This window comes from Cryptomeria japonica, chromosome 2, assembly GCF_030272615.1.
Source record: "Cryptomeria japonica chromosome 2, Sugi_1.0, whole genome shotgun sequence".
Classification (NCBI taxonomy): Eukaryota; Viridiplantae; Streptophyta; class Pinopsida; order Cupressales; family Cupressaceae; genus Cryptomeria; species Cryptomeria japonica.
This window is the reverse complement of record NC_081406.1, coordinates 533612045-533633777: the sequence shown is the minus strand read 5'-3', so window position 1 is coordinate 533633777 and position 21733 is coordinate 533612045. Positions and strand designations below refer to the sequence as shown.

Here is a 21733-nt window from a genome sequence, read left to right as displayed (position 1 = left end):
TAATTACAAGACTCTAGACTAAAAACAAACAGAATTTTAATTATCCAGATCGCACAAAGCGCAGGATAAGAGCGTACATCTGTCTTGTAATACAACACCTCTACAAGGCTATGGCACTAGACTCTCTACAATGCTACAAGAAATTGGTATGGAAGTAAATAATCAGGATATAATTACTACCCTGAGAGATTGTGAATCAAGTAATGAGAACCCTACAACCATATATGGGTGCAGGAGTGTATGATGCAGCCCAGGATTTGTCTACAATCACAATGGTGGCAACAGCGGAAACCCACATCAAACAAATGGAAACAGTGTCATGCTAGATGGGAATCGCAGAATTAGTTATGGAAGAATCAGACAGGATCACGGAGAATAATAGTAGTCATGAGTATCAACAAAATTGTGTTTTCAATTTCTAATGACTTTGAAATTCCACTTCTCCCTCCACCATTGTTTGATTCTGTGGACTTCGATGCTGAAGATAAAAATGAAGTTGGTCCGATTGAGACAATAACAACTGACTGAAAGGAATATGTAGTGTATTTTGATATAAACTGTCACAATGATAGTACCGTCATCCGTAAAAGGACTGATTATTGTTTTCAGTCACTGAGAATTAACCTCAAACAATCATTCTCATACTTCTTCATCCAACCTGGAGACAACCTTTTTTATTTTCATTTTTTCCATCTCTCAAAACATGTCAAATATCCAAACTTATAATGGTTCTTATGGGGCATTAAGGATGATGTACCTTTCAATTATGAGCATATCTTTGCTTGATCATGGTGAGTGATAGGTTGGAGAGGACAGGAGTATGAATGCATGTGATCTTTCTCTATTTTGTTTCATTAAAAAAAAGTAAGAATATTGTGTGTTCTTCAATTGCTGTGTTACATCTGCATGATGATCCAAAGAGAGGGGAAAGTAGGCACCATGTACGAGTGCAAAATCTGTTTATTTCACTGATTGTTCATGTATTCAAGAGTGGAACGTGCTTGTACACTGCTCCCTCATCTGTATCATTGCAGTAGATAGCTTGCAAGTTCAATGTAAGGGGGGGGGAGCAGGGGGCGGGGAAGATAATGTGAAAACTCAAACTGTTGAGAAGCTCTCTAGCATCCTATACACAGCATGCTTAGAGAGTATGCTAAACTTCTGTTTTAAAAAGAAAGTGCACTTGCCTCTGCATCATATCCTGCTATCTATAGAAAGTGTGAAAGAAATCAATTCAATTAAAATGATCCTCTCTGAAAGGGAGAAGGATCAGGGTAGACAGAACAAATAAATACAGGGGGAAAGGGAGATGGGAAAGAAAAGTGAAAAAGAGATGCAAAAGAAAGTCCAAGTATATTAAATGCTTGAATTGAATATTATTGTATCTTCAATGGTACTGCTACAGTTTGAGACAATATAGTGAGTGTTGTTTCTGCTAGTTTTTCCCCAAACTGTCCGCTAGGATAGATTTCCTTGCTATACCATGAGTGTGCCGTAATTTCTTTCTGCTATATTTAAGATTCTGTTGATGTTGTCTCTCTTTGCATATAGGTTGATTGGTATTATTTCTCTTCAGGTCCCTAACCCTAGGCATCTTTGGCAAAAAAATGATATCAAACTTGTAGGTACAAGAAACCTAATTTTTAGGGCAAGTAAATCAATGTATACAAACCTCAGTATTGCTGCCAGGTCCTGTTGGTATGCTATCCTTGGGAAAAATGGAAAACACCCGATTCACAATAAATGGAAATACTTCTTCCAGAATACTAGTCATTGCAGACTTGAATTTGCAAATAAGTTGATTCGCCAAGACAAGAAATTCCATCATTTCCTTTGGCTGCATTAACCAATTCAAAGCAATATAAAATTAGACAACAATAATGGAATTATTAACGTGCGATAATTTTACTAGCATACACAAACACTCAAAAGTAAAAGCAAATTAAATTTGACAATTAATCAGATTTTTCCAAGCAAATGTTTGCAAGTTACATATCATCAATCACTCAAGGAGCAAAACCTGCAAACAGGTGTAAGTAACTAGATATGAAGACATGCACTTTTTTTAAATTTGTAGAAGTATAATAATTCAGCATGCACTGTTATATTATCTAAGTGAAAAAATCTCTAAAAAAGCAACATGTGAAGTTTCTGTGTTCATAAATAAAAACTAAAACTTACATAGTTTGAAAGCTCAGTCACCACGAGGTCAAATGGAATGAGCACAAAAGGTAAAAGCTTGAAACTCCAAAACCAGAATCACCATGAGACAAAATTGGGTGAAATACATCATCCAACCCATTTCATGCAGTATCTGCCAATTATTAATAGTTGGTACAGGTCCTAACCACATTTAATGGAAAGAGATACCCCTCTGTCATGGCAAATATCCAAATGTACAGGAATTTATAAATATAACAACACATCCATTCTTATATCACTTCCACCAAGTTTTTAACTTCTTGCATCTTGATTCTTGAAACTTCTAGTGTCGGGTTGTTATTTTTACAAGTTGCTGTTATTTACTAATATTTTGTTGATAACAAATTTTAGAATAATAACTATATGCACCTCCAACTTTTATTAGTCATCTTTCTTATCCAGCTTTTACTATGCAATTTGAATGGAAACAGAAGGCAAGGAGAATAACTACAATTGATTTTACAATAAAATTAATGAAAAGAAGAAACGGAAGTAGAAAGAAGAGTTGACACATTTGATTCTTATGATTATTTGTTTTTGAATTTTTTTGGTGTTCTGTATTCAATTGTGAGGTGTTTTTTCTTTGGGGTTTATCTTTTTTCTCTCAGATGATAGAATGCCTTTTCTCTCAACCTTTCTTTTATCTTCAACTGTAAGAGAACTTTTGGCTTTTTTTCCCGAAGTTACTCTTACTAATAATGTTGTCTTAACTAGGCCACAGGCCAAAGTAATTAAACTGAACCACAGATTCAAGGTTGGAGAGGTTCTAATACCACTTGTCATGTACCTACTACATACATCAGAAATATAAATAACATTTTGAATATAAAATAGAATATATAATTATCAAATAGATGATATTATAAAACATTATATATATGAGTTCAGGAGCACTATGATAAGTCGTGACCCTGTCAAAATAGGTGAAAGAATAGAGTTCAGTTGTACAATAGTGGCAGTAATATCTAACAAAATTTATTTAAGCATAAAAACAAACATAAAATTAAGCAAAATCAAACACAACTACAAACATAAAACTAAGCAAAATCAAATGTACAGGAAACAAGAAAGTGCATTTGGACATACTAAGACTCTTAAACAGGTAATCCAAGGATATATATAGAGAAACCAAAGGCAGGGGATTGCAAGTGTTCTTGGAAAATTTGGAATACATACTAATAACTAGGTTAATTTAAAGAAACCTTCTTTGCAAAGCTCCACCTGTGCATGGCATTTTTTGTTGAAATGGAAAACACATGGTACCACACTTATCACAAATATTTTATTAAACTCCCAACTCAAATTTCTCTTAAAACTACCCCACGCGTTGACCCTGAATTAGCATGTAAAAGACTCAAAAACATTACCAAATGTTCTTTTATATTTTATTATTTCACAAAAGACACTACCTATTTGTTGGAATCAGACAATAGAGCCAAATTCCTAGTGGCAAAAAAAAGCAAAAAACACTAAGCATAGGATTTACTCCCTTACGGAAGGTTTGATGATGGTCATCTTCTTATAGTGCTTGAAAATGAATGGTCATCTTCTTATAGTGCTTGAAAATGAACTAAGTTGCCAGTTCTGGTATAGGATAAGATCCATGTGGGCATGGGGTTTTGGAATGCCATGCTGGCAAAAAAAAATCTTGAGTACAGTACATTTGGGTATGGATGCATATATATGCAAAAAAATTTAAAAATATACAAAATAGTAAATGCATTTGATAGTATAATACTTCATCATTGATCAATAATAGTGATAAAGATAAATGCCAATTGATAGTTCAAAGTTTCAATATTATGTCTTATATCATGTATGTCTAGGACGATTCAAATGAAAATGGTTTAAAATTACAAAATTTGAAATAAATATAATCAAAAATTTGTATAATTGTCTTCAATCTTCATCAAAAGGATCAAGATCAAGGTCACTGTTTGGTTCAACATCATTTGAACCACAATTAAATGGAGTGCCACTCCCACTAGGTGCATCATGTGTAAGAGTCCCATCATCATCATCTATATTGATGGCAAGTTCTGCAATAGATGCATCCATATTGGTACACTCAAGGGTTATGTCTCAATGCCTCTTGTAGTGATCTTGCTTATTTGACAGAAGACGCAATTATAAATGGACATAAACCAAGTCTTATGCTTTTTGCAGCCAACCGGTTACACTTCACTTAGTGGATAGAGTATGTTCTCCAATTCCGTTCAGCCAAAAAAGAGCATGCAACCTATTGAAATTGGAGAAAAAACCAACACAACTTAAAAATAAAAAATGCAAAATATATTATAGAATGATATGTACTAAAGTCTACGATACAAATCTTAAAAATAAAATATAGTTGCTTGGATCTACTGCCCAAATCCAACATCAAAGGAAAATAATAAGGAATTCACAATATGAAGTAGGCACCAACCTACCTAAAACACCAAACTCCAATTACATTTGCAAGCACCGACCTACATTTGACACCAATGCCCTGATCCAAGATCTGAACACCAACTCAGCATCTGAGACACCAATCTCATACAAAATATAAGATATGTAATGCGGATCTTCAAGGTTGAATATTCAACTTCTTCCTGATCTGATCAACTTTGAAACCTTCTCATACTGTGCAAAAGATCTTCAAATGAAACCACACACAATGATAGAGATGCTACTCATACAGCATCACCCACATACTTGCACATCAAATCACACCTTTTGAACATGCACGTCAACAATCCCACATATCTGTATTACAATGATAACTACATTCACAAGTCAGCATAGAACATAACTATACTATCCGCAAGTCAGCCACAAGAATAAACCTTAAAACAAACGTGTAATAGGCTCAGTCCAAAAACCCACACGTTAATCTAGTAGTAGGGACATGCTATGTGTTACCCGACATGAAATCTATTGATCCCAAATAACCTTCACACGCTTCCTCCAAAAAGCACACGTTATCTTTCCCTAGCGAATCAATCTAGCACAATGAACGCTATGTCACTTATAACTTTCTAACAACTCAAGCTCAGCCATTGAAACTCCGAAATATGATACTTCATATGTAGTAGCTATGCTCTACTTCCAAACTGCAAGACATAACTCTCAACTACGATAGGATGCGAAGCCAAACAAACACCATGACAATGCAACAGAGTGCACCTATTGTTTTTGAGAAAAAAACATCAACATCATATCGCAAATACTTCCAAACAACATCACAAGTGATACACAAATAAGAACTACAAAAACCGGAGCATTCTGATAACATTAAAAGAGCTATCAAACATAGCTTGTCTCTTGTTGTAGCTACCGAACACATGAGATCACGAACAATTGCATTTAATTCTCACTGATATTTTGACTCCATAGACATCAATGACAACACAATATTCAACAATCTCCCCCTTTATCATTAATGGCAAACAATAAAATGTTGCCAACACACCAACACAAGACAGTCAGAAACTCCCTGTATGAAGTGTAATTGATACTGTAAAAACACACCAAAAGACCAACTAGTCTACTTGCAATAGGAGTCAACACTCCCCCTCAACCTGTACTTCCTCTTAAATCAAGAGGGACCAACCACTCCCAACTTCTATCAGAGATTCTCAAAAGTCTTCTTTGGAAGAGGTTTTGTGAAAATATCTACAATTTGCTCCTTTGTCTCAACATATTCTAGCTTCATTTCTTTATCTACAACCTTCTCTCTTAGGAATGATACTTAATTGAAATATATGTTTTGTCCTTGTGTATTAACAGATTCTTCGAAATGTTTATGGCACTTGTATTCTCATAAAAAAAAGAAATGTGCTCATCAAACTCTATTTTCATTTCCTTCAAGTTTTGTTTCATGCATAAAACCTAGGTGCAAGAGGAGACTTACAATATACTCCAATTATGTTGTTTTTTACTTAAACAAGATACAAGACTATCACCAAGAAAGAAAGCTTGGCCACTTGTACTCTACCAATCATCTACACTTCCTGCCCAATCTGCATTTGTGTATGCAGTCTATGTGAACTTTTTACTCTTAAAATACCACAAACCAAAATCCGATGTGGACTTCAAATACCTAAATATCCGCCATGGGTTTCCTTAGGCACTACTTGAAGCCTAGATACCATACCCATTGCTTGCATTATACATAGTCTACAAGCAGTTATAACAAACTACCAATCATTGACCTATACAAGGTGCAAACTCATAATATTCTCTCAATTTACACCTAGTAAGTAGTAACCATAAACATACTTACTGGTTTGCAATCTTCCTCTTAAATTTGTTTAATATTTATTTTATATTCTGAGTTTGAGATATGAATATACCCTTCTCATTGAGAAATTTGTAAACCAAGAAAGAAAGACAACTCATCAAGCATTGACATTTCAAATTCTTTTCGCATAGCATCCTAGAACTCTTTGCACATTGCATCACTACTACCTCCAAGGATAATGTCATCCACATAAACACCGACAATCAACAATTGGTTACCTTTAGTTTTAATGTACAGATTGTGTTCATGCTAACTCTCTTGAAACCTTGTTGTAATAGATACTTGTCCAATCTTGAATATCATTCTCTGGCTTGCTTGAGTACGTAGAGGGTCTTCCTTAATCTACATAAAATTCGATTTGTCTAAAACCCTTCTGATTGTTCTGATTGTTCATTGTAGACTTCTTGTAACACTCCATTTAGAAATGTTGATTTATACTTTGAAGTTATTGAATGTTGATAGTGACAAAACACTCCATTTAGAAATGTTGATTTATACTTTGAAGTTATTGAATGTTGATAGTGACAAAAACATTTTGATTGCATCCAACCTTGCTACAGAAAAAAAAAAGGTCTCCTCAAAATCAACTTGCTCAACTTGAACATATCCTTTGCATACAAATTTGGCCTAATTCTGAATCACTTTTCCATCTTCATTCAGCTTGATTCTAAAGACCCATTTGGTACCCCTATGACATTCTTGTCCTTAGGTCTTGGAACCTTGCATACAAATCTGCCCTTATTCTAAATCACTTTTCCATCTTCATTCAACTTCAATCTAAAGACCCATTTGGTACGTATGACATTCTTGCCCTTAGGTCTTATAACCAACTCCCAAGTTTCATTCTTCTCAATTTGAATTTAGTTCTTCCTCCATAGCCTCTAACCAACCTTTATCTTTGCTAGCTTCTACATAGGTACTTGGTCCAATTTTTGACAATAAGACAAAGTGAACTTGTTTATTTGCTTTCTCAACTAACCAACCTTTATCTTTGCTAGCTTCTACATAGGTACTTGGTTCAATTTTTGACAATAAGACAGTGAACTTGTTTATTTGCATTCTCAATTCTTTTTTGACGAAATGATTCATCACTGAAACTTCAATTGACCATATTGTCTCACCACCAACACTCACATTAACACTTTTTGCTATTCTTCACATTTTTTTTAGATCTAGAATCAAACTTACCAAATCGTTCTAGAATAATCGTCAATAAACATTCATAAAATAAATATCACCTTGTAGAATTTTGTCCTCATTGGTGCGCACACATCTGTATGAATCAGATCCAATGGTTTTGTAGTGGAATACTCCTGGGTTGGAAATTTGGTACTTGTCTACTTTCCTTAGTAATCCAAGTCATTCTAGAATAGTCATCAATAAACATTCATAAAATACCAGTGTTCCACAGGGACGCGTTCCCCCCCTTTTTGGGCGCGTCCCCCCGTCAGAAACGTCTCGAGGACGGGGGGACGAGGACGCGACGTCCCCCGCCGTCCCACCACCGCCACCCAAACGCCACCGGGACGCGGAGACGTCTCCGCATCTCCCAGGGAGACGTCTGGGCATCTCCCCATCTCTCAAGGCGTCTCCTGCGTTCCCACGCCAATTCAACCCAAAAAAAGCATTTTTTAAAAAACATGTGACTTTTGGGGGGGTTAAGGGGTAACCCTAATTGGATGTGGGCCCCACCCTACCCCCCAAAACAACACAAGAGCATGTTTCTTGTAGATTTCACTCTCATTTTGTAAAACTGATTTTTTTTCCAGCAAGCTGAAGAGGAGGAAAAACTTGAAGAAGGCTGATTGAAGGGGTGAGAAAAGTGATTCCAAGCGTGATAAGAGCTAGAAGAAGCAAGAAGAAGAGGAAGAAGAAGATTTTCTACATTTTGGAGAGATTTTTCAAGCACAAGGTAGGGTTTTTCAACTTTTTCTTGTTTTTTTTGTCTGATTTTCATTGTTCTATGTCATTTTTGGATTTTTTTTCCCTATTCATCTCAAGACTCAAAATGAGATTTGATGTTTAATCTTGAGGGCCTCATCATTTTGCCCTCAAGATTCAACATCAAATCTCATTTTGAGATGAATAGGAAAAAAAATTAAAAATATATTGTTAAACTAGGCTGATTTTCATTTTATTTTTATTTTTATTTTGTGAAATGCAGTGTCAATTTCACAATGAACTCCCAAGGCATGAGTGAAGATGACATGGGAATCCATTATCATAGTGAGAATGATTCAAAATATGAACCTGAAAATGAGGGGGGTGACCATGGGGCTAATCCTGGAGCCCAATCTAGTTCTATGGCGAGTGCACCAGCTAGTACAGGTTGCCCTTTAGAGTTGTTGGCACCATATGCTAGGGGTCATTTTGATCCTAAGTCTCCTCTAAAACAGTTTGCTTCACGAATATCAATACAAGGCACATCACATTCAAGTGGGGGAACAAGGAAGTGGAAATGCAATATTTGTGACACAGAATGGTTCAGTAGCATTAGTAGGGTGAATGCACACTTTCTATTTTGGAGAGGAAAAGGCGTGAAACGTTGTAAGTTTTTGGAGTAAGCCAAAAATATACAGTACAGAATTGAGTTTAACAAGCTTTGGGGGGTTCCAGATGACACAAATATTTCAATGCCTACTACTTTGTTTGCTAGGGCAGCACTTCAGGGCAACTAGAATGTGCCACATACTTCTCATGCTTCGCAAACGGGAGGAATGATGTTTGGATCTCCATCCACTTCCACTTCTACTGCCGCCAAGCCTGGGAAACATAGGTTGCAAACACCACAAAGCAACCCCATTGCTGATATATTTAATGTGTAGCTGAGAGATGAGATAGATGAATCCATTGGCAAGTTCTTCTTTGCCAATGGCATTCCATTTCATGTTACACGGTCTTTCTTATTATAGGGAGATGATGGCTATGGTGGCCAAGGGAGGACCATCTTATGTGCCACCAGGGGAGACAAAAATGAGGACCTCGATCTTGGATAAATGCTATTCCAAGATCAATATTTTGATGGAGAAGATGAAGGCATGTTGGGTTGCATCGGGGTGCAGCATAGTTATGGATGGGTGGACGGACATTAGCCATCATCCACTCATCAACGTCATGGTCACATGTGCAGAGGGCCCATACTTCCTTAGAGCAGTTGATTGTACAAGGCATCGTAAAGATGTTGATTTCCAGTAGTGACAGATGCAACCCATGTGTGTAGAGCAACAAGGAGACTCAATGAGGCAGCCTATAGACACATTTGGTGGACCCCATGTTGTATGCATGCCATGAACAATGCACTCAAGGACATGGGGAAGATAGACTGGATTAGAGGAGTGGTCACCGATGCGAGAGATGTGCAGATGTTTATCTGCAACCACCAAACTTCACATGCACTCTTTAGGACCTTCGCGAAGGAGTTCTTGAAACCAATTGAGACTAGATATGCATCCTATTTCATTCTCTTAGAGAGAATGATTGAGTTGCAAGAGGCATTGCAACTCATGGTTATGACTAATGAGTGGAATAGGTGCGCTAAGGCCAAGACAGAGCGGGGGAGAAGGGTGAAGGAGATAGTGAAGAGTGATGTGTTTTGGACTGATGCGAAATACATTGTCTCCATCATTTCTCCAGTATTCCAGGTGATCAGCTATGGGGATGGGGATGCACCTAACCTTGGACAGGTGTATGAGTGCATTAACTCTATGCTTGACCAGATGAGGGCTGCTGTGCGAGTGAAGGACCCCTCTTTAGCATTCTACAATGAGCAAATCCAGCCTATCATTCAGTGTAGATGGGACAAGTTGAACACTCCTTTGCATATGGTTGCCTTTGCCTTGAATCCTAAATGGTACAAGGCTAGAGCGGGTAGACTGACACCGATTCAAGATGATGAGGTGAAGGCGAGTTTCTTTAGGTGCATAGAGAAGATGTTTGATGACAGAGATACTGGCACAATGCACACTGAGTGGGGAAGATTTGCCACTCTTAGAGGTTATTCAGATGCAGCAAAGATGGATATAGACACTATGGCACAGGAGGACCCACTTTTATGGTGGAATTGTCATGGCCCGAAATCTTTGACCACCACTCTAGCCATCCGTCTGCTATCCCAGGTTTCCAATTCTTCAGCTGCTAAGAGGAACTGGTCTACATATAGCTTCATCCACTCTCTTAAGAGAAGCAGACTTACCTCTAAGAGAGCAGAGAAGCTTGTGGCTGTACACAGTGCTTTGCGTCTCATGGACCGCAAGACACTTGTGTACAAGGAGAGTCCAGCGGCACGATGGGATGTAGAGCCAGAGGAGCCTTCACAGATTGATGAGGATGATCCTACCACTTCAGATGCAGGGCTAGTTGGTGTGAGCTTTAGGGACCTTGATCTTTAGGAGTCCAGCAGTTCTAGTGAGGAGGAGTTCGCAGATGATTAGAGGCCTCCATTAGCTACATTTTGAGTTTTGTCATTTTGTCTTTGACTCTAGTCTCTTTTGTAATGCTATTGCTACACGTATTTGTATTTGGCTACTCATTGTAATGATGAATCATGTAATCATCTTTATTATTATAGACTTTGCAATGGCATCAGATATTCGTATTTTGTTTTCCTTTTTCGATATTCATATGATAGAAATGAGAAATCTCCAATTTGACAGTTTCATTTGTCAAATTTTATTTAGCATTTAGCAAATAGTATTACTAATCTAAGTAATCTTGGTATTTCCTATAGTTTCATTTGGAATCTAATTCTTATTATACTGTTATACATCTTTTCAAAACTAGTTTATCAAGTACCATATGTATATGTATAAGTATATGAGCACCACCACCCTGCCACCCCCCACCACCATCTCGTCGTCGTCCCCCCGCCGTCCCCAAATTTAGGCCCTTGGTCCTCCCATCCCGGAAATGCGTCCCCCGTGCCCAACGCCCGTGGAACACTGTAAAATATCTATCACCTTGTAGACTTTTTGTCCTCATTGGTCCACACAGATCTGTATGAATCAAATCAGATCCAATGGATTTGTAGTGGAATACTCCTTGGTTCAAAATCTGGTCCTTGTCTACTTTCCTTTATGACATGGTTTGTAGCTAGTAGATGGAGGCTTCTTGATCTTAGGTATGTCTCTTAATGCGCCTTTTGAGCTAATCCTCACAAGATCATCAAAATTGATTTCACATCCTTGGCATTGAATGAAAGATTTTAGCCTTTATGACACATCTGATTCACACTTGGAAGATTATGCTTCAAATCCTTCTACATACAAGACATCATAGGTTTACTTTCTACAATTCATTACCTTATGACCAGATTAATATTGTATGCTTGCCCTCTTGAAATTTGTCTTTTCATTTCCTATTCTATAGGTGCACTTGAATGAAGCAATCATCTACTTGCTTTCTTTGCTTTCTTTGATATGTAGCGACCTTTGGCTGCATATGCTCTTATTTAAGTTCTTGGTTCTTTTTCTAAACTTCAATTTTAGTTGGTTGTTTGCTTTCTCAAGATCCTTTCTTGATGTCACAATTTCTACATCCAAGTCTTTCACAATCCTTATCTCTTGTCAAAAACCTTTCTATCATAACTTCATCTATCCTCTTTACTTCTTCCATTTGTATCTTCAAGTCAACCCTACAATATGCATAAACTACTGAATGAAAAAGTTATTTTAAAACTATAAAAAAAATCATCAAAAACTTTTAAACAAAGAAACTATCAAAACTTCAAAAAAAAAATGGTTAAAAAACTAAAGAATCAATTAAAATGCTTACCTTAGATAAGATAGTTAGATCTCCTTTGTGAAATCAATAACATAGACAATGAACAATGAGTGTAAGCAGAAGAGCGTGCTAATTTGGGAAGACCTTACAAAAAAACTTCATTGGCCAATATGGGTGAAAATCACAAACACATCATCAAATTGAAAAGTAACAAGCCATTTTCACTTGGATTAAAAAAAAAATTGCAAAAGAAATTTCTACTACACTCAAACATCAAACATAGGGTATACCTTAGTCCAACTGCCTGTGATAGAAATCTAAATCAAATGGTAATCCTGTAAACTAAGATAACTAAGAAATGGCTAAGTAATACAGGATCTAGAGCAAACATAAAAATAAATGCAAGCCCTTGAGAATTGGGATGACATAAAAGATGTTATATTTTAAGATTCTCCTGAGAAATTAGATGCAGAAAAAAGCATCAGATTAGGGATGCTAAAGAGCCAAGCAGGGACCTGAAAATCAAGATTACAATTGGTTACAAGACAAAAGAAGGTAAAGAACCAAAATAACAGACATAAAGACCACTGGGACAATGTCCTTGGGCAAGCAGGTCTCAACAAGTCAGGTCCCTAGGTCTAGGTCCTTTATGGTTTTTATGTTTTTAATCGTTGGTTACTCTAGACTTACAGGTTGTATCCCCTGCTGCTACTTTTACTGTTTTGTTGCTACTTATTTACTGTTTTGTTGTTTGGACTCTCTGGTTTGGTTTTGATTATCTTTTTGGTGCAAATGTGCTACTGATAGCCCTTGGGATGTGTTAAGGGTCAGCACCCTAGTTCTCGCTGCTTTTAATATCAAAAACAAACATAAAACGCAAAAAAATATACAAATGCCTAAAAACATTCTTTGACTGAAATATCAAACCCTCTTTGCAAAAAGAATTAGTGGAAAAGAAGAAAATTTTATTGGACCCCTATAAAAAAGAGTGGATAAAGTACAACTTTGAGAAGTATTCAAAGCAATTCTTCGGTAAAGAAGCAAAATAACAAACATAAAGCACAAAAATATATACAAAAGCCTAAAAACATTTCTTTGACTGAAATATCAAACCCTCTCTGCAAAAAGAATTAGTGGAAAAGTCCAAAATTTTATTGGACCCCCATGAAAAACGGTGGCTCAAGTACAACTTTGAGAAGCATTCAAAGCAACTCTTTGCTTCTTCAAGAACAGAATCAAGCTTTAACCAGTTCTAGAGGTCAACCACAAGACACTTAATGTTTTGAATATGTGTCCAGTTGCATCCTAGACAGAAATTGCAATTTATACACATCTATTGTGTTTTTGCTAAAAGCCAATAAAAGTTTCCCTCAGTCATTAAGTACAATCTTTGAGAAGCATTCAAAGCAACTATACGCCTCTTTAAGAAAAGAATCAAGATTTAGCTACTTCCAGAAGTCAACCCCAAGGCACTTAATGCTTTGAAGATACATCCTAAACGGAGATTGCAATTTAGATGCATCTGTATGATTTTGCTAAAAGACAATAAAAGTTTCCCTCAATCATAAAAATATATCAAACAAAAAAGACAGTAGAAAGCTAATATTGCCAATATATTATAAACTGATGTAATAGAATTAGTACAAGAGAAGAGATCGAACTAAATTTTATAGCACAACATTGTGACTTTTATAGAAATTATTTCCCAGCGAGAAGAAACCAGAGCTGAGTTGAATGGCTTAATTGCCTCTGAAGTAAACTTGTATGAATGAGCCATATTCAGCGAGAGCAGAGAACAAGGAAATATGTCAACATACACAACAAATAATAACCAAAATAAACAAATCTATTTAGGTTGATACTACAGTGTTTAGCAACTAAATGAAAGCAGTAAACACACTGAGCCTGACTACAACAAAGTAGCCATATGAGATTTAAGTTAGAGCCGCAGTAAGTGGAAAAGGCTAGGGACTATAGACTCATAAAGATAAATATGGTGAAGCAGGCCTATGTTTCCAATGAGATAACGACATGCCTCTTTTTTATCCATATTGAATGTTCTGATTTTTGACGCTTTTGAAGTTTGTAATCTTGGAAATATAACTTTCCACCGACTCAATGTTAATTTTGCTATAAACCATGTCAAACAATTAAGCAGATATAATTGTTGACCTGAAACTCTACAGCATTTTGTGAGAATTTTCCATTTAGTGAAAGAGATTTGATTATATCTATTAAGTTATTAACAGAAAAAAGTTAAAAGACATCTAGACAAAATGGTAAAATGGATACTCAGAGAAAGAGCTGATTTGGCTATATTCAACGCTCATGTGCAGCCTTCTTGCATGATATCATGTTCAAGGGTTTTGTAACTACTAAACTTGTTTTCCAATTAAACTCTGGAGAAACTAACCACTTTTTGAGGATGCATGTAATGTTTTCCACAATATGACTTTCAAATAAAACTACCACTTTGTATTTTCAATGGCATCAATACATGAAAATTATGTTCAGCATTGCCATCCAACAAATAAGGAAAATGTAGATACAAATGATTCACATCATATGACACTCACTCATATCAAAATAGATTTATATGAACCGGACAAATCGTACTTACCTCACTTTCAACAAGTAGTTGCTCCATTGCTTTTGGAAGATGAGGAAACACGGCAATTCCTAAGGTGTCAACCATTCTATGAAGAAATGAAATGACCTGACACGGTGTGTTAAAAGAATGTCATCATACATATCATACAAATGTCAAATATTTACTAGGAATCTGATTAGAGGACATTTTATACCTTGCTCCTTAAAAGATTATTTTTTGGAAATGCCAATAGCACTTGAAGTAGAACATTCAATGTCTGTAAATCAAACAAATAGAGAATATCAAGTTTACTTGCTACAGACAAAAAGAGAAACAGGAGTTACTCTACACCCAACGCTGACATTCACATTGAAATAAGAAAACTTTAGAATCAGACATCCTCAACTCTGACAGTAGAGTTTATAGTCCAGTACTCTACTCACAAATAATTGCATATATATTTGATCTCTTGAAAATAAATACACAGACTTCTAGTTCAATTTGTCATCCGAATATTTGAGTATGTATAAATGTATGGGTAATCATTTTAGTCACAGGACTCCTTTCAATTTCAAAATTTCATGTCATATCATGTTGTCATTGCAGTATGTATCACACAATTGTGTTGCAACATATTCACCATTATAAGGGTTTTCTATACTAATATGACAGATGATTGATAAGACATACAGATTATGGAGTCATATGACCATAATATGGGAAGGAATTTGAGGTTAATTTGTTAGCAGTTGTCTAACAATTCATCAGTTATATTATTATTGATATTATGTAAGCACATTGTTAAGTTAATACTTAATATTCAGAGCACCAAAATATCATGCCACAACATATTCGCCATTATAAATGTTTGTAATCTAATGTGAAAGATGAAAGATAAGACAATCAGATTATGGAGTCACATTACCATAATATGGGACGGAATTTGAGGTTAATTTATTAGCAGTTGTCTTACAATTCATCAATTGACTTGACATTATGTAAGCACATCGTTGAGTTGATATGAGAGAGTGGACCCAAATCTTCTGCCTAGTCATTCCACATAAGCTGTATTGATATTATGTAAGCACATCATTGAGTTGATAATTAGAGCAGTGGGCCCAAATCTTCTGCCTAGACATTCCACATAAGCTGCAAGGCCACCATATGCTATGCAATCTCTGACAAGTGACAGAAGCAAGCTCATTTTCTATTCTAATAAAATCCTAGCATCATTTTATTGTTGTGCATTATCACTTTCTCTTCTTGCTGGATACCTTTGCAGCATTAACTATCATTACATAAAACCAACTATGATAATTTCATAAGGTTGTAATTTCATGGAGATAAGTTTTGAGTAAAATTTCTTACTTCTGGACGCTAGATGTACAGAAGGCCCTCTCACATGCCATTTACTGATTATGCCATTTTCTTATTTAGCACTTAATATTTCTTCAATTTTAACCTAGTTGTACAAACCAAGACTAAGGTCAAACTCACTCTACAATTGTATTATTTACTTATACTTTTAATCTTGTGGAATTTTATAGTTTAGCCCTTAATTGCCTACAGCAAATGGCCTTTCCACATGTTCAGTAATACTACCATTTGCATTAGTAACACTTGATATTTTGCAATTTTAACCTTAGGTATGTCATCTTGAAGTATAACAGAAGTCTAAAGATCATTTTATATAGCACTTTTTCGATTGTGTTTATTTTACTTTTTTAGTATCAACATTTATAGTTTCAACTAAAGCCAATGAATAATCAAATATTTCAAGTATCAATATATAACATCTAAACTCACTATATTTCTGGATTATTTCCTTTTTCTGTATGACTGATAGACATAACTTGTTGTACAGAGATAAGTTATAAGATGTTATATAGAGATTATAATATCCAGCTTCTTGAAGTGTACCTGTTCAAACATATTGCCAACTGTAGGACGGCTGGTAGTAACTAGGCGTTCGCCAAACCCCTGAATAAGAAAAGGTTAGATTTGTTAGAACACGCAACAGTCAACAAAACAGTGTATAAGATGGTTAAGAAACTTGACTGCAAGCATTTTGTAGATGCTCAGAAGTTAAAATTGTACTTGGACCGCCTAAAAGCTAAACGGCAACCTTGCTTAATGAATTGATAGCAGAGATAACTTGTTGTAAGCATGCTGCAGAACCTGCTGGATCCTGCACTTGAGCATCTGCAAGCAAAACAGTAACCTAGATCCAAGAACATTATATCAGCTTACAAAGAAATAAACCAGACCAGACTGCAAAAAAAAATTGCACACAATGTGTTTCTTCAGAGATACTCTTTCACAGCAAGGACTATCATGTATTGCTGAAATATATTTGGGAACAGCCTGTAATCGTCATTAAAAAAATCATATTTCCCCTACAGCATATTAGTTTATCCAAGAAAGCTTGTCCTTCTCTCTCTAATAAATTATTGCAGTCAAACAGTAATCATAATAAATAATTACCTGCTGACAAAGTGGTGCCAATAAAGCTGAAAGATATTCAGACTGCTTGTCTAATGGCACCTCCTCCATTCCGATCAACAAACCAACAGCCTGCAAATGAGCAGTATACATTGAAAATGGTTACAATTCAACCGACTGTGACATGTGCTCTTTTACCTATCATAAACAAGAGAAAAACCATATACCATCCCACCTCAAATATGTGACTCCCATCTTCAAAGCCTTGAGTATTTGATTTTCTTGATTGCACACTAACTGGCGCAAAGCTGGGCAGTTTATCTTGCAGACTCTTTGGATTCAAAGCAAATAGAATATACATCAATGCATAAACATCTAACTATTGAGGAAATTATTAAATGAAAAAAGTGAAACCCAAAACTAAATGTAGAGGAGATGATGATGCGCTAGACTCAAACCTGCAAAATATCCTGTATGAAAGGTACCAACTGTGCCCTCAGGGCCTTAACAATTCGCATGAACAAATAGCTTGCTCGGCCACTGACATTTGGATTGGGATGGTGAATACCCCTGCGATCCAGAAAAGCAGCAAGCACCAAAGGAATATACTTAACATGCTGTTGAATAAAGCGCACATAGCGATTGATCGTTTCCATATATATCAGGGAAACAAGTCGATGTGAATGGAAGGGAACTTGAGCTGATAGAAGCATTCTAAGGGTCTCACCAATATGCCCACTATCATTTTTTAATGTATCCTCACTTACTCCTTCCGCAAGGGCATGAAACAGTGAAATAGCACTCTCAACGTCTTGGAATGATGTCTCTGAACTCCCAAGGACTGTAGACAGTGTATTTTTAGTGAAACTTTGAACTACGTCTGGTGCCAAGCGACTAATATTTCTGAACAAAACAAAAAAATCATGGCGCTCTTCATGCATTCTGTCTTCCTCTTCTCTACCAATTCTGTCAGGGATGTCTAAAGGATCCCGATACATAGGATCATACCGAATCCGAACTCGAATTACTTCCAAGATCTGCCCAATGTGACCCATATACTTTGCATTTAATTGAGGATAAGACTTCATTCTGGATACATAATTGGATAAAAACTGCAAAGCATTAGATTCTTCATCCCCATCCCCATTCTGCAAAAAGTAAATTACAGAGGGAAAAACAGTATCGAGCATTTCTGTAATAACCTCCTTCGCTGCAAGACTTTCAGAAGAAGGCTCAACAGAATCAAGTTTGCGTGCACATTCCAAAACTTCTTGTGCAAAACCTGTAAGAAGAGCATTAATCTTCACTGCAAACTCAGTATCTTGCTTGTCAAGCACCAAACCACAGACCCTACGAATTTGCAGCTGTCTAAGAAGTGCAATCTTAGATTGTGGATCCATCCGCTTGGAAACTATTGCTAAAACACAAGTGGCAGCAGAACCTCTAAGCTCTGAAGCCCGTTCCTCAGCCAAAAGAAACTCAAATAACATAGATAAAAACCTGTCATTTGCCACTAGACCGATATCAATCCAGGTCACATACCTCTGCATTGTATCCAAGACAGTGGCAGCTAACTCTGGCCTCAAATCCCTATAATATACAACCATATCATACCAGGAATTTACAATCTGAGTCACACATTGTTCTCTCATAGCATCCTTGATTCTTCCTGCTATGGTAATTTCCTCAGAATTGCGAGGATAATCTAAACTAATCAGCTCATCGTCAAGCGCATTAAATATACGGCAAAACATATCTACAACAAAGGGACTGTTACCCACAGAGGACAGCAAATCCAGGAAAACCGAGGGCCAGCGAGAGGGATACTCCATAAAAATAAGAATGACGAGAATCTGAGCAAGCTTATTTCTAACAAAAACCGGTCTCTCTAACCCTAAAGGATTTTCAATTGCTAGCGACATAACAGAATTTCTAATAAACATTTGTTCTTGCAAAGCAAGAGATGCATACCGGAGCCTCACAATTTCTTCCAAGGTCTGCAAGCACCAGAATTGCACCTCTGCATAATTGCTGGCACCAAATCTTTCTAGGCAAACCTGTGAGATTATAGACTCTTGTTTTATTCGTTCGCAATAGGCCGCAGCCTGAGCTTTCAATTCGGGCCCGATGGCGCCGCTCTGATCAAAACTGATAATTATAGCTCTCTCAAAGTCATCCATGGATAGAAACCAAACAAAAACAATCAACACCAGCAGGATCCTAAGGGTTTTGAAACCTTTGTGGCAGCTATTTCTTTTCAAATGTAAACCCTACCAGGCTTCCCAAATGTCCTTTATTTTAGCGTATTAGGGATCCAACCTGAGATCTTTTTCCTATATAAACCAAAAATGATTTAAAATCCCTATAGTTTCTTTAAAGGGCATGAGGTTTTGTTGCCTCAAAACCCTAACCTGTGCTTTCTACACTGATCGCAAAACTATCTGAAAATAGAGGCTGCTGTGCAAAGTTCTTGAACCCCGCAAAGAAGGAATACCTGGCAATGTCAGTTGTGTTAACTGAATGCTTTTATTAACCCTAAAAAACCGAATTAATTAAACCTCTGTTAAACCCCAATGTTGCAGAGGGAAGGTTAGGGATTTATCGAATAGCACTAAATTTATCGCAATTTAGTTAGCGCTGGATACGACGCTTTTCTGTCGGCAGAAAGAACCTGTAGGAAGAGGAGGTAAAGGATTCACTGGGCACCGCATGAAATTATATGGTACAGAAAAGGGATCTTCCAATGAGAACATAGCTGACGTGGATGCGGAGTGGGCGACAAAGATTAGGCTTAAACGGTGGAACATTTCAAGATCGTGTTGCCACGTCATTGGCAATCTATCGGAATTTTCTTTTTCAATTCATATATTTAGTAAAATTTACGTACTGTAATCGACAAGATTCTAACTTTTAATCTCGCTTTTAAAAAGAGAAATTCTTTTATGCTCTCGTTTTTTTTTTCAAATTTAAAAAAATAAGTTCACGTTTATGCCGAGGGGCAAACCTTCGGCAAGATGCTTAATGTAGCATCGTTGATTATTCTTTTCTTTCCATGTAATGTGAATTGTTCCACAAGTTATTGGAAGTGTCAGATTATTTCTTATTCGTACTTGATGTGCTTAAATGGTTATTAAAAAAAAATAATTAGATCAATTGTAAACAAGTATTTTTTATTTTTTTAAAACTTTGTTACTTTTCTTAAAGTCTACATTTTTCAGAGGTTTGCTAATTTCGTGGACACTTCCGTTTTTTATGCTGCCACTAATATTTTATTAAGGTTTATTGTTGTTTAAGTTTTTTAATTATAAATTTTAATATACAAATAATAATTTCAACCGTTAAAACAACATTGTGGAGAAAGGTACATCGTTATGTGACAATTAATTTGAGAACTGTATACTTCAATGATTTACCCATAACTAAGAGAGTCTATATTTTTTTATTTAATTATTAAAAATACCATCCTCTATTTTATAATAATATCATCATAAGATTAATATCAATATTTAAATTATAAATACTAACATGGAAATATTGTAATAATTGTTCAACTAAAAATCATATTTATATTAAAAAATATTTCTTATTAATATTATGTAATTATAATTGATAATTCCATCTATATATTAATTTGTTAATAATCAATTGAAATTGACATATTTGTTATTTATATAATATCTATTATATATTAATAAATTTATTATATAATTATATTTATTATTTATTATTGAGATATATTCTTAATTATTAAATATTAAATTAATGAATAATTAATTAGATTTATTTATTTTATTATTAATGCTAAATTATTATTTTTTAAATTTTCAAATATTAATGTTAATAATTATCATATTATATCAATGTTATATCATAATATTAAATCAATTCTATAATAATTAACTAGATTGATTTAGTTATGATTAATGCTAATTTTTTTATATTTTTATATTAATATATAAAATTTATATTCACAATTATTCTTATATCAATATTATAAGACAAGTACTCGCCACTACGTGGCACTTGTTTCTTATAATGTGGAGTGTTCTACAAGTTATTACACTTGTTGATTATTAGTCATGTGTTTAATTATAGATTTATGTTTTTGTTTTATTTTAAAAATTTTATTTTTTTTTGTTTTTTTAAATTGTTTGAAAAATTAGTATGTGTATTTATAGAAGGTTCAAGAGATGTGTTGATTGAAAATTAAAGGTAAAATTTAGATTAAATTTTGGATCCATTGTATAAATGAAGTTAGATTAACATATCTATCTTTAGAAAATATAGATAAAGTATGCCAAAAGATATCGTATTTGTTCATTATTTCACTTAAAAAATATTATAATATTATATTATTATATTGTAATTAACATTAAGTTACTATTATTATATTATTATGAAGATATTATTATACTAATATATTTTTTATATTTCTATTAAACTTTTGACCAAAGCAAAAAAAATTATTAAACTGTGTTGCCTCAATTTTTGAATTTTTT

The 21733-nt window shown here is 35.2% G+C and overlaps 1 protein-coding gene across 3 annotated transcripts in view; it reads right to left on the bottom strand.

Moving 5' to 3' along the window:
• LOC131052163 (exportin-T) overlaps positions 1-19943 on the bottom strand; it is a 37583-nt gene extending 17640 nt beyond the window's left edge. For 2 of the 3 annotated variants that reach the window (XM_057986768.2, XM_057986769.2), the window contains exons 1-8: positions 17693-19940; positions 17470-17565; positions 17277-17366; positions 16918-17013; positions 16713-16772; positions 15007-15069; positions 14823-14918; positions 1673-1837 (exon numbers count right to left, since the gene is read on the bottom strand). In XM_057986768.2, coding sequence (XP_057842751.2) covers positions 1673-1837; positions 14823-14918; positions 15007-15069; positions 16713-16772; positions 16918-17013; positions 17277-17366; positions 17470-17565; positions 17693-19414 — 2388 coding nt within the window. In that variant the 5' untranslated portion in view covers positions 19415-19940. Of the gene's footprint in view, positions 1-1672; positions 1838-14822; positions 14919-15006; positions 15070-16712; positions 16773-16917; positions 17014-17276; positions 17367-17469; positions 17566-17692 lie in introns of all 3 variants that reach the window. The other variant, XM_057986770.2, reaches the window with a different exon arrangement.
• Between the last annotated feature and the right edge of the window lie 1790 nt (positions 19944-21733).